Source organism: Grus americana, chromosome Z (genome assembly GCF_028858705.1).
Source record: "Grus americana isolate bGruAme1 chromosome Z, bGruAme1.mat, whole genome shotgun sequence".
In the NCBI taxonomy this organism is placed as follows: Eukaryota; Metazoa; Chordata; class Aves; order Gruiformes; family Gruidae; genus Grus; species Grus americana.
The window spans coordinates 85,403,209-85,423,755 of record NC_072891.1 but is presented as its reverse complement, the minus strand read 5'-3'; the positions used below and the strand labels follow the sequence as shown (position 1 = coordinate 85,423,755).

General features: G+C 46.7%; 1 protein-coding gene across 3 annotated transcripts in view; it reads left to right on the top strand.

The window, feature by feature from the left end:
• The window catches only part of FAM172A (family with sequence similarity 172 member A), a 267,639-nt gene extending 248,660 nt beyond the window's left edge, over positions 1-18,979 (top strand). For all 3 annotated transcript variants that reach the window (XM_054810178.1, XM_054810179.1, XM_054810180.1), the window contains one exon: positions 16,734-18,979. In XM_054810178.1, the coding sequence (XP_054666153.1) occupies positions 16,734-16,876 (143 nt within the window). In that variant the 3' untranslated portion in view covers positions 16,877-18,979. The remainder of the gene's footprint in view (positions 1-16,733) is intronic.
• The last annotated feature ends 1,568 nt before the right edge of the window (positions 18,980-20,547 follow it).

Here is a 20,547-nt window from a genome sequence, read left to right as displayed (position 1 = left end):
CAGCAAAATTCTTGTAAGACTTTCTTTTCTTCTTTTTTTTTTTTTCCCAACAGGGGCAAAACATGTTTTTCCTTAATCTTATTTCCTGAATTGACTAAATCCTTTTAGTTGAAACATTAAAAAAATAATAATAATCAGCCTGAGGCAGAGACAGAGCATGGGAATTTTCATCCCAAATACTTAGCTTGGCAAAATTTATAAGCAACTGAAAACAAGCCCTTATAAAGGGAACTATTTGAGATCCCTAACTACAGAGGACCTGCTTGTGTTATACACAAAAGTCAGATAAGAATATCTCCATGATCCATTTGGGATACTAAACCCAATTAAAAAGTATTTCATGTTTCAGAAATCCACATTAAGTATTGGGTGTCCTAAGGAGGCATTTGAGTTTAGTACTTCTCAGGCCATACCAAAGCTGTTGCATCTAGTTGATTTGCTAAGCATGCCTGTCACAGATTTATTTTATTAGTTTTGTTGTATTTTTTTTTTAACTGAACCTCTTTTATTGTGAAACTTAATTTAAATACTTGCACACAGATTAGAAGTCCAGCCCAGTCAGCACTGTGCAAGTTCAGCAGCACAATGCCTTCAAGGTGCGTCCTTAGTATCTCCTGGGCAGAAAATATAAAAATAATCATAGATGAGGTAGTTCTTCATTCCAACCAGTGGCAAAAACATTTCCCACCAGCACCCCTGCACTCAGGACAAATCCTGATGCTTCCACCTATTGCCTAATCTTAGCAGTGGATGGGATGCACTTCCACTGTGGGGGCTGTAGGTTTGCATTCCCCGCTTCTTACGAAAGAGCAGGAGCTCCGTGAGCGGCGTGGGGCAGGGTGTCCTCGTGCAAGGGCTCTCTGCAGGTTTCTGTAGCTGCAGAAGACACGTCCCTGGTGAGCAGGCTTCACTGCTCCTCTCCCAGCTGCAGCTGCTGTCATGGTCCTGCTTCGCTGAAGGCTGTTTGGCACAGAAGCAAGTCCCATGGAAATGTGATACAGCTGTATTTTTGCCTTGGTGTGTGAGCTCTCTGCGGGAAAAAGAGGTAAATCTTCTCTCCTGGACCCGTTCTTCCCAGACCTTTCCTCCCCGTTGCCCCATTGCCCCATTGCAGACGCCCAGATGCACAGACCTCGACATGGGGCAAAGGTCCCTGTGCTGCCTGGCTGCTGGTTTCCCCAGTTTCACAAAGGAGAGATCTGCACGGGAGCAAACCCTGTGTTTACAATGTCCTGTCCCCTTGCTTTGCACTCCTTCCTCACTTGGATGCAGTCCCGTAGGCTTTCAGTGCATCCAAATGCAGACCTGGAAAAGCAATACAGAAACACAAGAAAATCTGGAATATTTGCTCTATAAAAGTCCGTGGGGTTCCTGCGGAAAGTAACAATCGGGGCTGCAGAGATACCACTGCAAAACGTTCGTGTCATTCCGGTGCTGGAGCTGAAAAACATGTCAAAACAGATGGGGATGTTGTTGACTGCATGTTCTTTGCTTTTTAGTCAGTCATAGATTTTTCTTTTTTCACAACAGACTGGAAAAAAAACCTGTTTTCTTAATTTAATATGGCAATATATTGTGGTTATAACATTTCATTTATCCCCAGACTAACGGGGAATGTGCTATATGTGTTCCAGCCACAGTGCAAGTTTTCCTCAAGTGCTTATATACGAGCTCCCCTCTAACTTCCCTCTACAGGAGACTGAGTTTTCATATTAACTCGTTGCAGGATCTTTTATGAGCGCTGACTGTCAAACTGTGCTTGCCTGTGCATTTGTGCATGCTGATATTGCTCTCATTTAGACTAACTTCAGCTCCCACCTCAATCTTGTTTTTCCCCATGCAGTTTTTTTCCCTAATATATCAACAGTTTGTTTTAAACTTGTTTTGAAAAAACAACCTACGGTGGTTTAGACAAACCAAGCCAAATTGGAGCAATAAGTATTAAAAGATATGCACGGGGCACAAACAAAAGAATTCCCCAAATGTATTTAAGTGATTTTCTTCCTGCTTTTTTAATATAATATTTGTGGGCCAACTGTGGCAATAACTGATAATTTTAATGCAAGATGACATAATTCCAGTTCAGTGATTCTTCAGAGAGAAATTATCCCGACAACTTCTTTTCATTTTGTTCTAATTTTATGAAAAGAAAACCTTGAGATTCTTGATGTAAGGAAAAGAAAATCATTTCAATCACCAAGTTTTGAAACTCATTTAAATATTTCATTTCTCTTCCACTTCCAAATAGACTTTCCTGGCAGGTTCTTGTGTTTCCATCTCCAGCTCCGGAGGTTTACCATCTTTCTAGCTGGGAGAGACTAAAGTTTTCTTCAGAACCCACTAAATGCTTGGCAAAACATCTCTACCATGACACAGGGGATCTTGCTTGCTTTTTCCGGGAGCTCCACAGTGTGACTTAGCAGCACTGGTTCTGCTGGAAGACTCCACATGGAAAGAGCAGTTGTTAGGTCAGAACTATTTTGAAATGAAAATTGCATTTGGAAATGCATCAAGGTCATTAAGCATCATTGTTTTCTGTCTTTGGATGTTTGGGGTTTGTTTTTTTTTTTCTCTGGCTGGTAGGGAAATTATAAATTGTTTCTTCAACATTGAGATGACTATGTCAGCTTGAAGATACAGCTTTGGAGCTTGATGGGGTTTTGTTGCGTGTTTTTTTAAAGGGTAATAGTGAATCAGTCCCTATTTTGTCATAAATATGGTCTCCTAAATGGAGCTTTTTTAATTATTGCAATGGTTAAATGGAATGGTTAAAAACTTTGCGGCTCTGCAATGGGGTGATTAAAACTGGATTAGCAGAAAGACCCCGATCTCGGGGTTGCTTTCTGTCCAGTTGTGCTTTTCCTGTGGATGCAAGGCAGGACATGATCTGCGGTTCCTCCAGGAGAAACCCCTCTGTGTCCCTCACCCCGTGGTCTCTGGGTCCCACCGAGCCTTCTCCAGCCGCAGCTCAGCAATGGGGCCCCACCGGTCACACATGCAAACCCACAGTGAGCATCCCCTGCTCTTAAGGGTTTATCTGGTTGATTGGGTTTGGGGTTTGTTTTTTTTCCTTATCGTGAACTTAATATTTCCCTTCACGTTCATCCCAGACTTCTGAGTTCTCCCCTCTGCTGATGGCAGACCCACCTCCCACGCTCACGCTCGGGTGTCTGACTCCCGTAGACAGGGGTGTCAGGCAGGGCGTTGGCGGAGGTCAACGCATCCCAACGCTCAACGTGTCTTCTCGTCTTGTCTGCCTTACGGCTGCCTTTGCTCTGCCTGCACCTCGCTTTGCTGCTGCCATGCCAGTCCTCACCGCCTCCCCCCACCTGATGCCTGTCTCGAACTCATCGCCGCGTGGCTGACTTGCCGCCCTTGCATCCCAAACATCACCCGTGGCTGATTTTCGGTGTCATTAGAAGTAGGAAGCAAGGCACGTGCACAAGGGTAACGTGTTGAGCACTGCCAGACAAAGCTGCCGTTTGCTGCAGCAAGGAGGAGGGTTAAGTGGGGAGTGAAATGCAGCTTTATGGTCATTAATCTCAAATTCTCCCTCTAATGATATCTCTGAGGTTAAGTCACAGGAAGTATGATATTATTCAGCTTAGTTAAATTTAGTGTAATTCACATCTGCAAAGCCTTGGCGAATTAGTGTTTAGTTTTAAATTGCCGGTTTCCATGATACAGGAGCTTCAGAGTATCCTGCTTTAAGTCTTGATGTGTTATGAATTACGGTGCAGAAGCCTGAAATCCGTGCGACGCGCCAAAAAAACTCAACTTTCTGAGCAGTTCTGTGGCAAATATGCAATTAATTTAGCTTGCGACACCAGGCAGCTGGGATGGCACCCTTACAAAGAATTATTTCCCCCTTTATTTGCTCTCCCAGCATAGATGCTGGGAACGGCCACTGGAGACAGGCTCTTTTGCAAAGCCATGTTTATGAGCCACGGCATTTGCCCGGCGCAGCTGATCCTTGCCTCGCACTTCACCTCATCGGGCTGTAATAGGTGCAGACCTGTATTGATTACCATGACTTGCAGGAGAGAAAAATCTTTGCACTTCAGATTGGGTATAAATTATAAATAGCGTCTCCAAAGGCTGTGAGTTACAGAAATGGCATTCTTCTGAGACAGCCGCATGTAAAGCTGTTGTTGTAGAGGTTATTAACTTTATGATTGCAGCACAGGTGTACTTGATCCACAACAATGATCATTGTCCATAAAGTCCCGCAGTCTGGGTTCAATCACCTGCCTTCTTCAAGAATGTTCATTAGCAACGACCAGCAAAGGTCACGCTAATAAAAGGAGGTTAACGCTCACTATATCAGTGTAAATTCACTGGTGAAACAGCACTGTCGTCTTACCATCTTTCTCACTAATACAGCTGTGCAGACTCCCGTAAGTGGGTCATACAGGTCTTAGGTGTACAGAGTGTATGTCTGTGTGTAAATACGTGTTTGTGTACATACAAACACACACAGCAGCTGATGACACGCAAATGAGAACAATGTAACTGGTATGGGTTAGCAATAAGTGAATTATTGCAAGTGCACAAGGCTTATTCACACCTCAAATTCACAACTTTTTCTGCCAGTTTTTTCCAGCAATTTTTTTTATAATTCCTTGACAGAATTAAAATTTTATCAAAATGAACAGTCTGTCAGTGACTTCCAAAACCTGGATTTTAAGTTCCATTTCTTACTTGGTGTTTGCATTCTGGTGGTCCAGCTCCATCTTCTGACTTTACAAACTCAGATGTGTTTCCTTCCCATGAAGTCACTAAAAAATGTACTACATTTATCATGAAAGTATCGTTCTCACCTAGAAGATCACTACACATGTGTCTTATCACTCAGGGTCAGGCTACCCCATTTTCACGGATATGTCCTCTTGTTCTGCTCTCACCACCACACCTGGGTGGTACGTGCAGCCTGTGGCCAGATCTGGGACTTGCTTTTCTTGTTAAGAAAGAAGAAAGTGTGGAGAGGGAAGATGTGTTTGGTGGGCTACTGCCAGAAACTGGAAGATGAAGGTCTTGGTGAGGAGAGACTGGATGGATGCAGTAGTAGTGAGGTGGAGGAAGTCTCTGAGACAGGACTGAAGAAAAGTCAGGAAAACGGAGAAATTGGTGGGCCGTGAGGACAGGAGAGCCGAGGTCGGTGGGTGGATGAGATGCAACAGGATCAGGGGCAAGTGGTGGACAAGAGTTCAAGGAGAGCTGCAAAGTGGGCAAGTTGTCGGGGAGAAATTCAAAAGTGGATGTCCTGGAGGAGCAGATGTCCTGGAGAAGTAGCCTGCAGAAATAGGTGTCCCAGGCAGAAGAAAAACAGGCAAGGAATGGGAAGAGATTTGGGGTAAATGAAGCCTTGGGAAGGAGTGAAGAGGACATTCCTCCCCCTGAGGCTTGCACACCTACTTACAGGGGGGAGTCCTCTATCTGCCTGAGACCCATCAAAGTATTTGCCCTGTCAAGCCTGAAGTGTTTCTGAGCATGTACAGAAGCGATGCTGTAATAAGGTGTAAGCTCTGAGGTCAGGAGCTGAGGTGTCTGTGGAGCTTAGACACCTCACGGGGGGGAACAGGAAGTTCCATCTCAATACGAGGAAAAGCTTCTTCACTTTGAGGGTGGCAGAGCACGGGCACAGGCTGCCCAGAGAGGTTGTGGAGTCTCCTTCTCTGGAGAGATTCAAAACCTGCCTGTACATGATCCTGTGCAACCTGCTCTGGGTGATCGGGCAAGGGAGTTGGACTAGATGATCTCCAGAGGTCCCTTCCAACCCCTACCAGTCTGTGATTCTGTGAGCGGCTGAATCGGGGTTTTCAGGATCACTTGGGTTTAGGCTGTTAAGTTTCACCTTTCTTGACGTAAGGGAGCGTATCCTTTTTGGCAGCTGGTGGCACCTGTAGCAGGTGTCCAGTGGGACCAGGAAAGCAGGAGGAAAGCCCCGTCTCTGCCCTCCCCTATGCTCACACTGTTTACACCCTCCTGTGGTGTAAACTGCCCTTCCTGTGGTTGCTCCAGGGATGCTGTGCACCAGAGGACCAGGCAGAAGATGGATGGTGCCAATGGCACATTGGAGGGGTTGGGTTGAGCTGGGTTGGGTTGGGTTGGGTTGGGGCCAGAGAAAGGCAATAGTCATAGGATGAAGCAGACAGGTTAGTGAACACCATTGCTGTGCCTATGAAAATAACTCTGGACTTGTTTTGACTGTAATTCTTTGCCTACACAGATAGGACAGTATAATCCCAGCACAAATTTCAGAAAGATTAAAAACAAAATCCCTTTGAAATGTTCCTTATGCAGAAGATTATAAACATTTTCCACAGGGGGGGGGGGTGTTAATTATTCACTAAAGGCTTACAATGTATGAATTCAGATTCTTGCTGAAATATAAAAGCACTGGACATTTGCTGTGGTGCTTCACGCCCTGTGCGTGTTCCCGTTGCAGTTTGTTCCTTAGACACGGGCTTGTCTCTGTCCCTGGAAAGACCTTCCCTACTTCTGCAACTGCCTATGTCGGCATCCACAACAGTCTCCAAGCTCCACTCCTGATGTGAAAGGGCAGAACATTATATTCAGCTATTTTACTTTAAAACTGCTTTATTGCAATTGCAAATCTGTGCTTATCCTGCTAGTGATTAAAGGCCTTTTCTCATATTTATTAGATGGGGGTGTCTCTACCATGTCGTAACACGGGATTTTAAAGCGTTGCTGCCCTTCCTAGCTGCTCTGGGTGCTGGCGGTGCCATTTCCACGGCATTGCCTTGGCTGCTGTGTTTTTGGGAAGTGCCAAAGCTGGGTCGGTTGATGTTCACGCTGCTGGTACAGCTGTTCCTCGGGTGATTTACATAATTTCATTTGCTCGGTGGGTTTTACAAATCTGTGATATTCTTTACTGAAGTAAGCTGACATCAGCTCTTTCTGAATTATTTCCAATAATTAATTCTCCATCCGGATGTTTGATGGCACAATTACTATTTAGGAACAAATAATCATAAAACACCATTGCAGAGAGTAGCTATTTTCTAAGCGCCTGGTCCTTTCACGCGTCCAGTCCTGCCGTCGTCACTGAAACTACTTGCATAAGCAGCGCTCTCCCAAGTTCATAGAGCTTGCCAGCGAGGGGTACACATTTTGGAATAAACTCAGATTTTAAAATCCACCCTTCAGTATGTCGAATTAAATTAACTCCCAGGTGTTGTGGCAGTATGTTATAAATGTGTTTAAATATATGATATGAATGTTGTGTGCTTGCTCAGTGAGCAGAGCTCCAGCCTTGGGCTTAGCAGAGCTCAGGTCTATTCCTGGTCTCAGCTGAGCCTCCCAGTTTGCAAAAGCACGGTAATGAAGACTTGTCCCTTAGAAAACTCCGCTAGACATGGCCTTGCAGAGCAGTGGGGAGAAAGAGATGTAACTGGCCGCTTGTGTGATGCTGTAGCATGTTAAGATCTGTCACATAAAATAGTATTTTTCAGGTTTATAACCTGTGGAAGCTTTGAAGCTGAAATACTTGTTTTTCAGCAATCTTGCCCAAGGAGCCACGTGGATATATGTTCTCTTGGGAAGTGTAGGGTTTTGAGCAGGTCAAAACTTCTTTATTTAAAAGATAATTTTCCTTTCTCCTGATGGAGAAAATGGTGGTTTTCAAATGCTAAATACTTTCTTTGTGCTCTTAGGTGCAATTTTATAAAGATTTTTTTTTCTAAAAAAATGCATCTACATTCAAAAAATTTAGATAGCTCACTAATGTACATTATTCAGATGCTTCAGAGCTACTGTGATGTACTCTGCAAATACAATCAACTTTACATGTTGCCTAAATAAAGCAAATAAAGTCACTGACTATTAAAAGACAGAGATGGATGGAAAGAAACTCAAGGAGTTGTCTAATTTGTCCACATTCCGCAGGGCACGGTCAGTTGTACTCATAATATTCCCCAGAGATGGTTGTTTAATCTGTTTTTAACTTCCAGGGGTGAGATAGTGCACCTTCCATAGGTACATTCTTACCCAAAAAACATCTTCATAAGATGTAACCTGAATGAATATCACATCTCTCTTTTGACAGGTAAAGAATTTTTATGTTTGTATTTAAATAGGAGTAAATGTGTAGTTATAAATATGAATAAATGGGGGGGGGGAAGAGAGAGATGTAGATATAGATAATATATATGTATACAGATATGTACATATCAAGATTATAGGGACAGGGTTAGAGATAAAGAGAGAGAGATATTTAGATATATACATATAATTTCAACCCCAGTCTAATATCTGCTTAAGAACCATTTTAACATGAGTTTTAAAATCTATAGTTGTATAATATCGAGCACATCTATACTGGACCTCTTCTTCAAGGGAATGGCTTGCTCTCCTGCAAACATTTCCCTGCATTTGAAATTGCTGCCTGTGAGAGCATCTCTCAGTAACACACTGCAGGTCTGATTCAGCCGGCGACGGGTGGGATGCTGTAACACTGACAGAGCAGATCACCCCCCGAGCGTTTCGCCGGGAGCACGCATTCAGCCCCAAAGTCAGCATCCTCTCCCCTCAAACCGGATCCCTGGGAAGCCTGGCACAACCTTATCTCGTGTCCCGCCAGCTGGCTGTTTTCCTTGCTGCCTCTCACTGCACAGGGCAGCGCCGCGGATGTTTGACAAGCAGGATGTGCACAAACAAAGCTCTCACGGAGGTGACCCCCACGCCTCAGTGCAAATTTTGGGAGGCTCATCGTTTTTCTGTTGTGGCTTCTCTTTGCATGGCAGTCCTTGAATGATGCCAGGGCAAAGGCTGCATTTACGCATCTTCATCCCCACAGTTGCCTGGGAATAGCTGGGGTCCTGGTGCAAATTTGGGCTGTTTTAGCCTCAGCTGGCTGGTGGCAGCTCTCCTGGCTGCCACCGCCCTTGCCCTTGGACGGGTGGCCATGTCTCTCCCTTTCCCCTTCTAAAAGTGGGGTGAGGAGGGGCAGCATCTCACGAGAGATGTTCATGCAAACAGTGCCACCTGAGAACCCCCCAGCTCTGCTGCTAATCACGGGGTCTGGATCTGGCCCCACCATCTGACCTGTTCTGCCTGTGCCCAACGCCAGCCACTCTCGTGTTCCTTGCACAGATATGAGCAGATCTACGGGGGGTTTGCCCACACTCCTGCCCATTTGTGCAAAAGAAATTTTTGTGAAATGTTGGATCCAAGGACAAATTTGCTTTTCAGAACAATTTACTGCAGAGCAGCAATTCAGACCAGCCTGCAGCCTGAGAACATGTAACTCTTCTGTACCTTGAAATGCTGTTTTATCAGCCTGCATTTTTCTGCAATTCCTTCCTTTTTTCAATGCAGTTGTGTGCAATTTGTATCACTATGACTATTTGCATTGGTATTAACAGCAGTTCTGTCCTGGATGCCTCATTCTTACTGGGAATACCCAATAGCTGTTCGATCCTCTTTTTTTTTTTTTTTTCCTTTTTTATCATATATGCAGAAGAAAGGACTTGACTTCTGGTGACCCAAAAATGACCTGACTTTTCGTAACTTGCACTCAGGACAGAACAACCTTACAGCTTTCACTTATTTGGCCAGTTAGTGCACAGAGGAGCAAACAAATGACCCATGCTCGTGCCCTTAATATTTAATGAAGAGTAGTGAAAAATGACAGCTGTGTTAGCTATCCTCCATTCTCTTTCCTGCTTTGCAAACCTGAGCTTTTGCATGAATCTTTGCATCTGTTGCTCACGGGGCAAGAGGAATTTATTAAATATTTTGTTACCTTTTTTAAAACGCGTGCTTCTTGTGAGTAGTTTGTGTGTTGTAAAGGAGGGGTGGAAAAAAGGCGATTGCAAGTATGGGAGTTCAGAGGTAGTCTTTGTTCTGGGTTGGGGGAATGCTTGTTACTCTGCTTCCATCATCCCACTAAAGATACCAGAGATAATAAGTGTCCAACAAAAATAAACACTGGTCTGTGTCACAGGAAATAATAACCAAGTATAAGATGTCTTTAGTATGTGTAGTCTATTCTCTAGCATTGCCACAAAGGTTCCCACGATTTTCCTTGGATGAATATTGCATCTAAACCAGCTTACTGCATGTTTTAGCCCCCTTTATAAGCTACATTTCATTTCTTCAGATTTCTCTGGTTCTTCTCTCTTGGCTCTTGCAAAGAATTCATTTCCCTGCGCAGTTGCTTTTAGATTATTATCATGCCTGTGACCCCACAAACTATTACTTCTTAGCCAAACTAAACACACCAAGGTTTGGGGTTTGTTTTGGTTTTTTATGTCCCATCAGAAATCACTACTTCTATTTCATTAATTGTTGTATGGCTTTTCTCTTAATTTTGCCTAAGCTTTTAACCTTTCTTTGCCACCACGATGTCTAGAAGTGCATATGCAGAAGCTTATAAGGTCATTGATTCTCAAAGCTCTTGAGCTAATGGACTCCTTCCCAATTTTTCCTGAAGCTCTCATCCTCCCTGTCAGAAGTATTTAGTGATTTTAAGCAAGGTATATTTTTTTAATCTCCTTTATCCTCAGCTTTACTGGTGATGCTCTAAGAGCTTCTGGTTTGAGGTTTGAGACCTGGAGGTTTACATCAGCAGAGCAAAATAGTCACAACAGACACAATAATTTCTTCCTGTGCAGATCCATAAGATCCAGGAATCGTAAATGGAGACACCTTATGAATTAAAAATAGTTCTGTCATTCTTGATAATATCTGATGCACTCAAAGGTAAAAAAAAAAAAAAGGTAAATTTCTGTTTAGAAATAACTGAAGTCATTTAATAGCATCCAGAAAGATGGATGCAGCAGAGTCAAAAATATTTTTTTCTCACACATATATGGGGATTTCAACAGCATCATTATGTCACTGCAGAGTTATGGAATTACAGAATTACTTACCTAAGAGTTAAAGTCTTATATGAAGACTTCAATGTGTGTGTTTGCATTTGCATGTGTAGATAACGTGAGAAAGAAAGAGTGAAAAAAAGAGAGAAAGAGAGAAAGAGAGAGAAAGAAAGAAGAAACAGAAACAAAGAAACAAACAAACAAAGAAACAAAGAAAGAAACAAAGAAACAAACAAAGAAAGAAAGAAAGAAAGAAACAAAGAAACAAGAAAGAAACAAGATTTCCATTGATTCATAACTTCTGAGAGAAAAAAATCCTTTCTGAAAAGCACGTCACACTCACGTTTGCAGGTCAGAAGGGATTGGCTTGTTTGCTCATTTATTTGTAAAGGAAGAGTGAATTGTGTTGCTTCTCAGACTTACGGAAATAAGGCTAAAACACGTTTAGTAAGTTTTAGTGTGCTTCTGTTTGTGTCTGCCTTTCACCCTTGGAAGCATTCAAATCAGGTTTTGTTAAGGCTTAGGGCCTTTTATATTGGTGTGGCTGAAATCATAAATGTTAAAGCAACCGCTGCCGGTGTTTGGGGGCAAGACTGCGGAGCTATCGTCCTGCCCGATGCTGGCATTAACGTTCTGCGGTGTGGCAGGGTCTCAGCACAGACCGCGACCATGGGGACAGAGCTCGCTCCCACTGAAACCAGTTGCAAACTCTCCGCTGAGCAAGACGGTTGGTGAAGAGCAGCAAGTCCGTCCCAATGGGGACTAAACCCCGAGGCGTGGAGCACCCTTAATTCATTTTGAAGCCCACGCTATTTAGAGACGAGCCGGCGCTTAGAGAAGCAGACCTGAGGTCAGCCCTCTGGCTAATATCTGTGGAGAAACTTTTCAACCTGGAAACTTTTCTCTGCAGAATTATTTCAGCGCGGAGGCGCGTATGGAGATCTCTCTCGGCTCCTGTGCAGCATGGGAAACCTTTGTCCCACACATCTTGTAAACGCGGCGGGGGGCCACCATTGTGCCGTGCATCTTCTGAGCACCGCGGGAGGAGGCTTTTGTCCGGCACAGTGGGCAGGCGCCGTAGGAGGGCACCTTTGTCCTGCGCAGCCGGTAATCGCTCTGCAAGAGTGAATTATGGGGATTGCAGAGCTCCTTCCCTCCGCGGGAGCCGCGGTTTCAGACGGAGGAGCTCGTCGGCCTCGCTGGGTGAAGAGTTGCTTTTCCTGAGTCGAAGTGGAAAGGGGAGAGGGCAAAAATGTGTTTGCACACGTGTGTGCAAATGGGCACTGGGATTGTTCACCCAGTCACGTTGCGTGGCTGCTTCCACAGGCACCAGTCCCAGTTACGATTTTTACTTTTCCCCTTCCTTATTTTTCCTACCCGTTTAAGCTGCCCTTTTTTAATGATTATTTCTCTGTCCCTTCTTATGTTTGCTTTATCTCCTATTCAATATATCATCTGCTAATTAATCTAATTAGCTAATAAGCACTCTCATTATTCTTTCAGATCACTAATAACCATGTTTAAAAGACTTGAGCCCTAATACCAATCCCTCTGGGACTTAGGTATATTTTCAACCCCGTATCGTTACTTATTCGTCTTCTCATGCTCTAGCTACTTCCCAAGAAGTGCACCAGCACCCACTTCCAAGACAGTCTGAGGTACCATAGGTTGTGTCATAGATGCAGCATTATGTCTTTCTTCAGCTGAAATGTGGTGAACCTGGTGAACCATGATGCTGTTCCAGACTTGCAGTAGTAATTGCGGAGAGCAGAGCCCCAAACTGCAGCCCAGCAAGGAACGGTGATGAGATGACATGGGTTGAGATGCCGAGCCTGGACCCAGCCTGCAGAGAAGCCGTGTGCACTGTGGGTGCTGGTGGACCTGATGCTCACAGCTAGAGCCGGCACGGGCACGGCACCACACAGTTTGGAGCTGCATTACCATCAATCTCAAGTATTGTGAGGTCTCCTCATCTGGAATAAAGCACCTCATTTGCAAACGAGAGGTAAGGGAGACCGCAGCCCGTTAGAGCAGTGGAGGTCATATTCCGTTCCCACCGCCTCGAGTTGCCAGGTTGACCTATGCGGAAAGACACAACAATGGGTAAGTTTCTTGCCTGATGATTTTTGTGATTCAGTAAAGTGGTCAGGTTTGAGTTTTAGCTGCTCTTGTCAAATCTGAGTCTGTTCTGTTCTCAGGTTCCTGTTGCCCTAAAGGTGCTTGCGATATTTTTAATGTTGATCTCTTACTTTACTAATATTCAAAGGTAAATTTTACATACCGTAGTTTTAATTAATCCTCCTTCTCTCAAATTAGCATTGTTTTTCTTCCCACCCCCACCCCAGTCCTCTGGTGCCTACCTGATTGTGCATGAACTCTCAGAAATAATTGCCAGTAGTTCAGCAAGTTCATTAACTGATTCCCCGAAGACCCTCAGATGCGTGTCATCCAGACCAGATGATTTGTATATTAAATTTTTGCAAGTATTCCCTTACCTGATTTTTTTTTTTATATAACAACTGTATTGGCATGTCTTCATTATTTCTAATTGTCAATACCTCTTTGTTGTGATGGGTAAATTGATTCTGAAACTTGTGCACTGTTTTACAGCCATTACTCGCTTCACCTCACATGTTATTGGGTCCACCTTGTCTTTGGAGCTCCTTTCCAGTAATGTTCTGTACACCTTAAAATACACATCCAGGTCTCCCTACCTTTTTCCATGCTAGCAACTGGGAGGTCACTCTACTTTTATGGCACTTCTCTCATTTCTCTTTGTGGGGCTGGGAGTGGGGGGGATTGGTATTTTTTTTTCTCCTGTGACTGTAGCTTTAGCATATTTTAGGATGTTCTAGCTGTCTCCCACACTTAACAGTCCTTTCATTGCAACATTTTCCTAAGATTTCTCAAAGAATTAATGCCTGAAATCTCTACACGTTGTGCAAAAACCCATTGCTTAATATGGTATATTGAATCATGCAGTTTATCATCGTTGCTGTTGAAAATAGTGAGTGCTAAGGGTGTATCTACCTTAGAGGACCTTGGCTTTAGTACAACTGTTTCTTATTATCTTGGCTCTCACAAACAATTCTTTCTATCGAAAAATAGACGGCTGCTCATGCATTTAATTTAGATTTGTCTACTACTAAATACACAATTGAGATTGCAGTCGTCAATGATACTTTTCCTCTGGCAAAAACCTTATGGCCAAATCTGTCATCACCCTTAGGACATAACTCCTCTTGCTTCTGCCTAATTTTCCGAACCTCCGGTATATAAATCATAAACGCACAGTCTGTGCAGTGTTAAATTTTTAGGGCTCTCCCTTTCATAGTCGTTGAATGTGAATACGTAAGGACAAAATTTGACCTTTAAATGACTATAAAGGGCCAAGGCAGATACTTGGCAAGCTTTTCTTATTGCAATATTAATCAAGCAAAGAATCATCATAATCCTGGAAACTAAATAGCCATTGTAGTGATTTTATCACCAGGGAAATTGTTCATCTGTCAGTAAGATTGTTACTAGGAAAGGGAAAATGGGGAGTGTTAAAATTGCTTTAGACCGCTGAATCATTGAGTCCCTCTAGACTCAAAGCTTGAATTGTTTTTTGAGAGGGGTGGGTTGAGAGGGGTTGCTACAGGAAAGCTGTAGGTTAATCAGTTTCAGTAACACCAGTGAATGTAAGCCTGATCTCTCTTGAGGACGTGAGGAGAGTGCATGGGAGAAGGCAGGATGGAGAAAGGGACGGGGCGGCTTCAAAAACTTATTGTTTTGTCATTTTTTGTTTCTGGATGGCCCTTTCACAGAGGAGGAAGGTTGTTGATAAAAAGAAAAAGAAAGAAAGGGGGGGGGAAAACAGCATAATGTTCACTGCCTATATTTTCATCTAATTTAATCCAGTGGATATTAATGAGGATGAATACGATCGAGACGGAGACGGACGCAGGCAGGCAGAGTGACAGAGACGTGTTTGTGTGGGAAATGTCCTTGTAGGGCTCAGAAAGCCGCATGGGAAGATGTTTTGCCTCTTGTGGCTCAATGTGATGGTACCATGCATGAGGAGACCTACCTCTACAGGAGTGTCCTCAGAGTGTGCTAGGACAGCCTGTCCCTCCACAAAACCAGCTTTGGTAGATGACATCTTTGTTGGTGTCATTGCACGGTGGCAGTGGGCAACCGTAGCGTACCCAACTGTGCCGTAAGCTGTGGGATGGGTCTGTTAGGCTGGGAGTTGTGCTGGGAGCTTTATCCTTCTGCTGTGGTGGGACACCTCTGCCCACGGGAGGACCCCGAGGTGGGGAAGAAGCATTGGCGAGTATGGCTGTGGGGTGGCTTTCACAGGGGATGGGGTAGAGGGCCTGCATGGAAGGGTCACCTGCAAGATACGATGGGCTGCCTCCCAGCGAAGGGGGTTTGCACAAGGATGGGTGAATTTGGAGGTGGGAAGTGTTTGTATAAAAGGTACCTCTGGGAAATTTGTGTAAGATGTCATGAATCGTCTCCACACAACGAACGCAGAGTGTGGGGGGGGGAATTTGTGTGTGCGCGTGACGTGGATCCTCTTTGTACAAAAATGTCTCTTTGTGTGGGAAGTGGTGTCTTTCTGTAGAGGGCTTTTTTGGAGGAGCTTTTCTGATGGCTGCCTGTGAGGGAGTGGGGGAGGGTGACGTGATGGGTAGTGCCTTCATCAAAGACTTTCTGGAGGGACAGCGTGTGTGGAGCCACCAGCGATGGGTACACGGGGATGAGGGTCCCGACGGGGGCGTGAAGGTGGGCGTGCAGGTGGCACCACGCTGGACCATCCTTCCAGGGTCGCCGCCCCGCATCCCTGGGGACCGTCGGCCATCCCACGTCCCCTGGGGACCAGCATCCACCCCGCACGGCATCCCTCTCCGCCGGGCAGGCCACGGCCACCGTGTCCTTCATTGTTGTCACCCCCAGATTGTGATACTGTCACAAAACTGTTGCTAGGCAACAAATGTGGTTACTGGGTCTCAGCGAATAGCTGAAGGGGAAAGCGAAGTGTTGCACCATTGTAGAGTAACCATAGCAATGACCTACTATTACAGACTAAAGAATTATCATTAACAATGTTAAAGTATCAAACGGAGGCCCAGGATCCAGAGACTTCCAGGCAGCATCTACGCATAATTGGGTTACCCAGGAAGAGGTCCCAACTCTTTCACAGCCCTTGGCTCCCCATCTCCATGGTCTTGATTTTGTGTTGGGGTTGTTGTGGGGGTTTTTCTTGTTTAAATACAGCAAATGTGCCGTGCGTTGAAGGAGACGCTTGTAAAACAATAGAAGCGCACACCAAAAAAAAAAAAAAACAATGTAGAGGTGAATCAGTATGAGGGAAGGGATAAACAGGAAAGGTCCACTTTACTGCCTCGGTATCGTCTGTGGGCTTCTTGGGAAAGGGTGCATGAAGGATGCCCTCGTGATACATCGATTGTTGTTCAGGTCAGGTGTTCTCTTTCGGTTAAAAATGCATATACTGAGCTGAAAGCAATGTGAAATGAAAAAGAAATAGTACAAAGTACACCAGCTCTGAAAAGTAGACATATTTTTTTTCCAAGTTAGGCCAGACAGGTGAGTTGCTTTAACGAAGCTTTTCTTAGCAGGGTGCTTTGGGATCTCACTTTCCCAGCCCAAGACGCATTCAGGATCTCTGATCTGCCATCTGTCTGTCTGTCTGTCTGTCTGCGTGCACGGTTGTTCCCTCCCAGCTGCCCCTGAGCTCAGCAGCAGGGCAGCCCTGGCCCCCCCCCAGGCTCCCCCCGGACCAACCGCCAACATTTGTATGGCTTCCCCAGGTTTTGCTTTAGCAGCCCTGCGAGCAGCAACACGACCGACCCCCAGTCAAACTGTCACCTTTGTATTTTCCAGGTACAGAGCGCCATGAACTAACTTCCTGGAAGAGTTTTCCGTCTATTTTCAAGTTCTTCAGCGAGGCGGTAGAGGCAAAGAACAGCTCAGTGAAACCAACCCCAATGCGGCGCTCCAATAGGATAAAATACGAAGAATTGTAAAAGGAGGGAAAAAAAAAAAAAAAAAACCACACCACCACCACCTTCTTCGCTGCTGCTTTTCTGCAAGCAGTCTCCCAGCCCCTCATTAGATTGTTTTCTTCCTAGAGCACAGGGTCGTGATGTATACATCTAAATAGCGTTTTGCATTATTTCTAGATGAGTGCAACTGTCAAAGCAATATGGGTTCACTGGTTGTGCTTCCTGTGGGCTGTAACTTGGATTTCGTGCTGCCCATCAGCGCGCAGATTAAGGCTGACAGTGGTACTGCACAGTGCAGCATGGTGCAGCTCTAATTGCCCTGACATAGCCCTGCACCAAGCTGATGCCAGAATTTAACAGCTTCGTTGTGGTCCTATCGCCTGCAGGATTTTTTACTGCTTCCTTCTATTTTAAGATAGAACAAAACAGGAATTACTCTTTCTTAAAGGTGGCTCTAACTCAGAAGTGCTAACCAGTGCATGATTTTACACCCAGTAGCCTTCTCTTTCTCTGGGACCAAGTGGGATCAGCTCTTGACTCTTTCATTTTCTGCTGGTAGGAGGGTCCAAGAAGTTTGGTCCAGATTATTGGAAAGCCCCTTTGTTGGAGAGATTTTCTCTTCCTGCCGGATCAATGGCATTATCTGTAGATCTTCTCTTCCTTTTGAAAGCTCCACTTTAAAAAATGCCTATTCTTTAACTGGCTGGATCACACTGTGATATATGACAGAAAAAAAAAAAAAAATAAGACACATTGCACATTTTCCTGTTAATTTTTAAATGCAAAGATGCTTCCATTTTCATACTCTGGGTTTGTAACGACTTGCCATCCCGTGGTGATTCCTTTTTGCCTGAACTCACGGGTTCGTCCCCACGTTCCCAGGAGCGGGGGGGGGCCGCCCTGCGTGGGGACCCGGCGCCGCGCGTGGGGGGATGCGGCTGTACCCACCGCCGTCGCTGTCGGCAGCTTTTCTCCGCTAAAACGTCTGATAAGCGACAAGACGTGCCTGATAGCGTGCCCGGAGAACGAGCGCGCTAATTAAGCTCCTTTAGTGTTGATGATGCTAAATTAAAGTGATCTTTTCTTCAATGGCCGTGCCCGCCTCCCCTCTGATGCTGTTAGTGTCGAGGAGGCGACACTCAAACACACGAGTTTGGGACCCCCATCCCACCCCCACCCTCACGTAATGTTTCCTATCCCACAGCTCGGGGCCGGGAAAGGCGAGGCGGGGGGGGGGGGACGACGTTAAAGCGAGGTGATGCCGGAATGGGTGTACCCCCCTCCGCCACGGAGCAAAGGCAGTGATGCTCATGGGGGGTGCAGGGGGAAACCCGGCCGGGTTTGGGCCGAAATTCTCCGGCTGGGCGGGGGGGGGGGGGGGTGTCTCCGCACCTGCGGAGCGCTCTCATCCCTGCCTGCTCGTATCGGCAGCGGGTTCCCCCCCCGCCCGGCTCCAGCCACCTCGCTACGTTTAACCTCTCCCCTTTGCAAGCATCCCCCCCGTTGCGGAGATCGCTGTGCCCCCCCGGCCCCGGGAGGGGCTGGGGGGGGAGGGTCATGCCGTGCCTACGCGGAGTGCAGCGCAAAATCCACACCCGGCGGTTTTTCTTCCGCGGAGGGGAACCTGTTGCTGGGGGGAGAGGTCTGCAGCCTGCTCCCCCCACTCCGTCGGAGGATGCTGCTGCCTGCGCCCGGCCTGACCCTCCACCACGGGGGTCTGCAGTCCCTTCCCACCCCCAGGCCTGGGCCCCCCCCCCCCCCCCAGCCCTCCCGGTCCCCTTGTGTTTGGGGGGAAGGAGGGCGCCTGAGTCGTGTTTTGGGTTTCTGTGCTTCTTCCCACAGCCGGAGAGGCCGGGGAAGGTTTGATACACCCCCCCCACCCCCCCGCCACTCTCCATCTCCGGGGTGCTAAATGTTGCGGGAACGGATATATTTTTTTAAGTATCGATAAGAAACGAAGTCTACAAAAATTTCTACTGTAACGATTGCCCTCTTTTTAAGGCTTTTTCTTTACCTGGCCCGGCTCGCGTTACTGCTTCTGTAAGGGGCTGTAAAGCACGGGGGGGTCCTCGCCACTGGTACTTCTCTGCTTGCACTGAACAAAAATAAAGATACTTTTCTCTCCTTCTTGCGCGCTTTGTGTCTCCGCGCCGAGCTCCGCGGAAGCCGCGGTCCCTGGTGGGTAGCGTGGGGCTGCGCGGGCGGCAGCTCCCCTCTGCCTGGGAAAACACGCGAGGGAAGTGGGTGACCCGTGTTTGCAAACAAGACCCCGGCCGGGTTTGGGACGGGGGTGGGGGGGATAAGGTGTGAGCTCCCCCCCCCAAGACCCTGCCCCCCATGCCCACGCCGCCCACGGCCACGCAGGGTTGCTCGAGGGGGGGGGGAATGGGAGGAGGAATGGGGCAAGGCTCCTCCGTGCCGCGGAGTGGGCTGCGTGTCCAGCCCCACGGCCCAGGGCTCGGTCTCCGTTCCCGAGAGAGCGTGGGCGTCCCCCCGACACCTTCCGCGGGGAGCCGCGCAGGGCAGCGGGCCCCGCTGTCCCTCTCCCCTTTAGCTAATTGTAAACAGTAAACAGTATAAAAACACACCCTGGGAGAGGGGCTTGGACGGTTCCTCGGGGAGAAGGACCTTGGGGGGGGGGGGGGGGCGGAGAGGGACACGACACTGGCAGAGGCAGCATCTCCGCCCCCGCCCGCGGAGGCTGCGCGGGCTGCGGGAAGGGGGATCCGCAGCAAGTGTTGCCCCGGAGGAGCTGGAGGAGAGGAAGGCGTGAGAGCATCCCGGCGTGTACCGCCACGTCCGTGTCGCGGGGAAAGGTGACAACGGTAGTAGTCCTCCAGCACACTTGGAAGGATGAATAGATTGAATTGATTCCTTCGGCTCGATGTTTTTAAAGTTGCACGCCGCTGGTCCCTCACGCCGTGATGTGTATAGCAGATAGAGGTCTGACATCAGCCTCCTCCCGATTTCATCACGGGAAAACTCCCTGACATCTGACATCATGCAACAGCCTGTAGCATGGGTAACTTTGGGGCTGGGAGTCCAAAACTGACACACACAGGAAAAGAAAAAAAAAAAAAAAATCCCACACCAACCCCAAAAACAACCCCAGCAACACTGACCCTAGGATCTATAGGAGGATCCTCCAGTCCCTCATGACCCAAAGGCTCATGGCCCACCTGCCCAAAAGGTTTGCACACCGTTGTGCAAGCCAAAATGCCGGGGCTGGAGCAATGGACCACCGACAGTAGTGTTTCCTCGCCAAGAAGGGGGAGCAGGAAAAGAACGGTCCACTAGGAAAACAGCCAGCGGACCCCCAAACACAGCAGGGCTGTGGGAAGGAAAAAAAAAAAAAAGGGGGGGGGGAGCGAAGAAATCCCTCATCTGCATTGTGCACACATGGCTATGCGCTGGTTGCAGTCATCACGGTGTGATTCTTCTGAAATCAGTCAAAAGATGATGCTGCTTTTCATGGGAATGCGCATTTTTCCTCTGTCCCTGAGAAACATCACTAATTGTTGGGATTTTTTTCCCCTCTAGGAATTTCATTCAGAAGTACAAATGAAAAGTGTCACATCTATAAAACTGCGTGGAGCCACATATTGCATCGTTCTCGAGTCAGCCAAACCAAAAATAACCTGCCAAGAATGTGTACATCCATCGTACACCCGGGTAGAGCTGCATCTTACAGA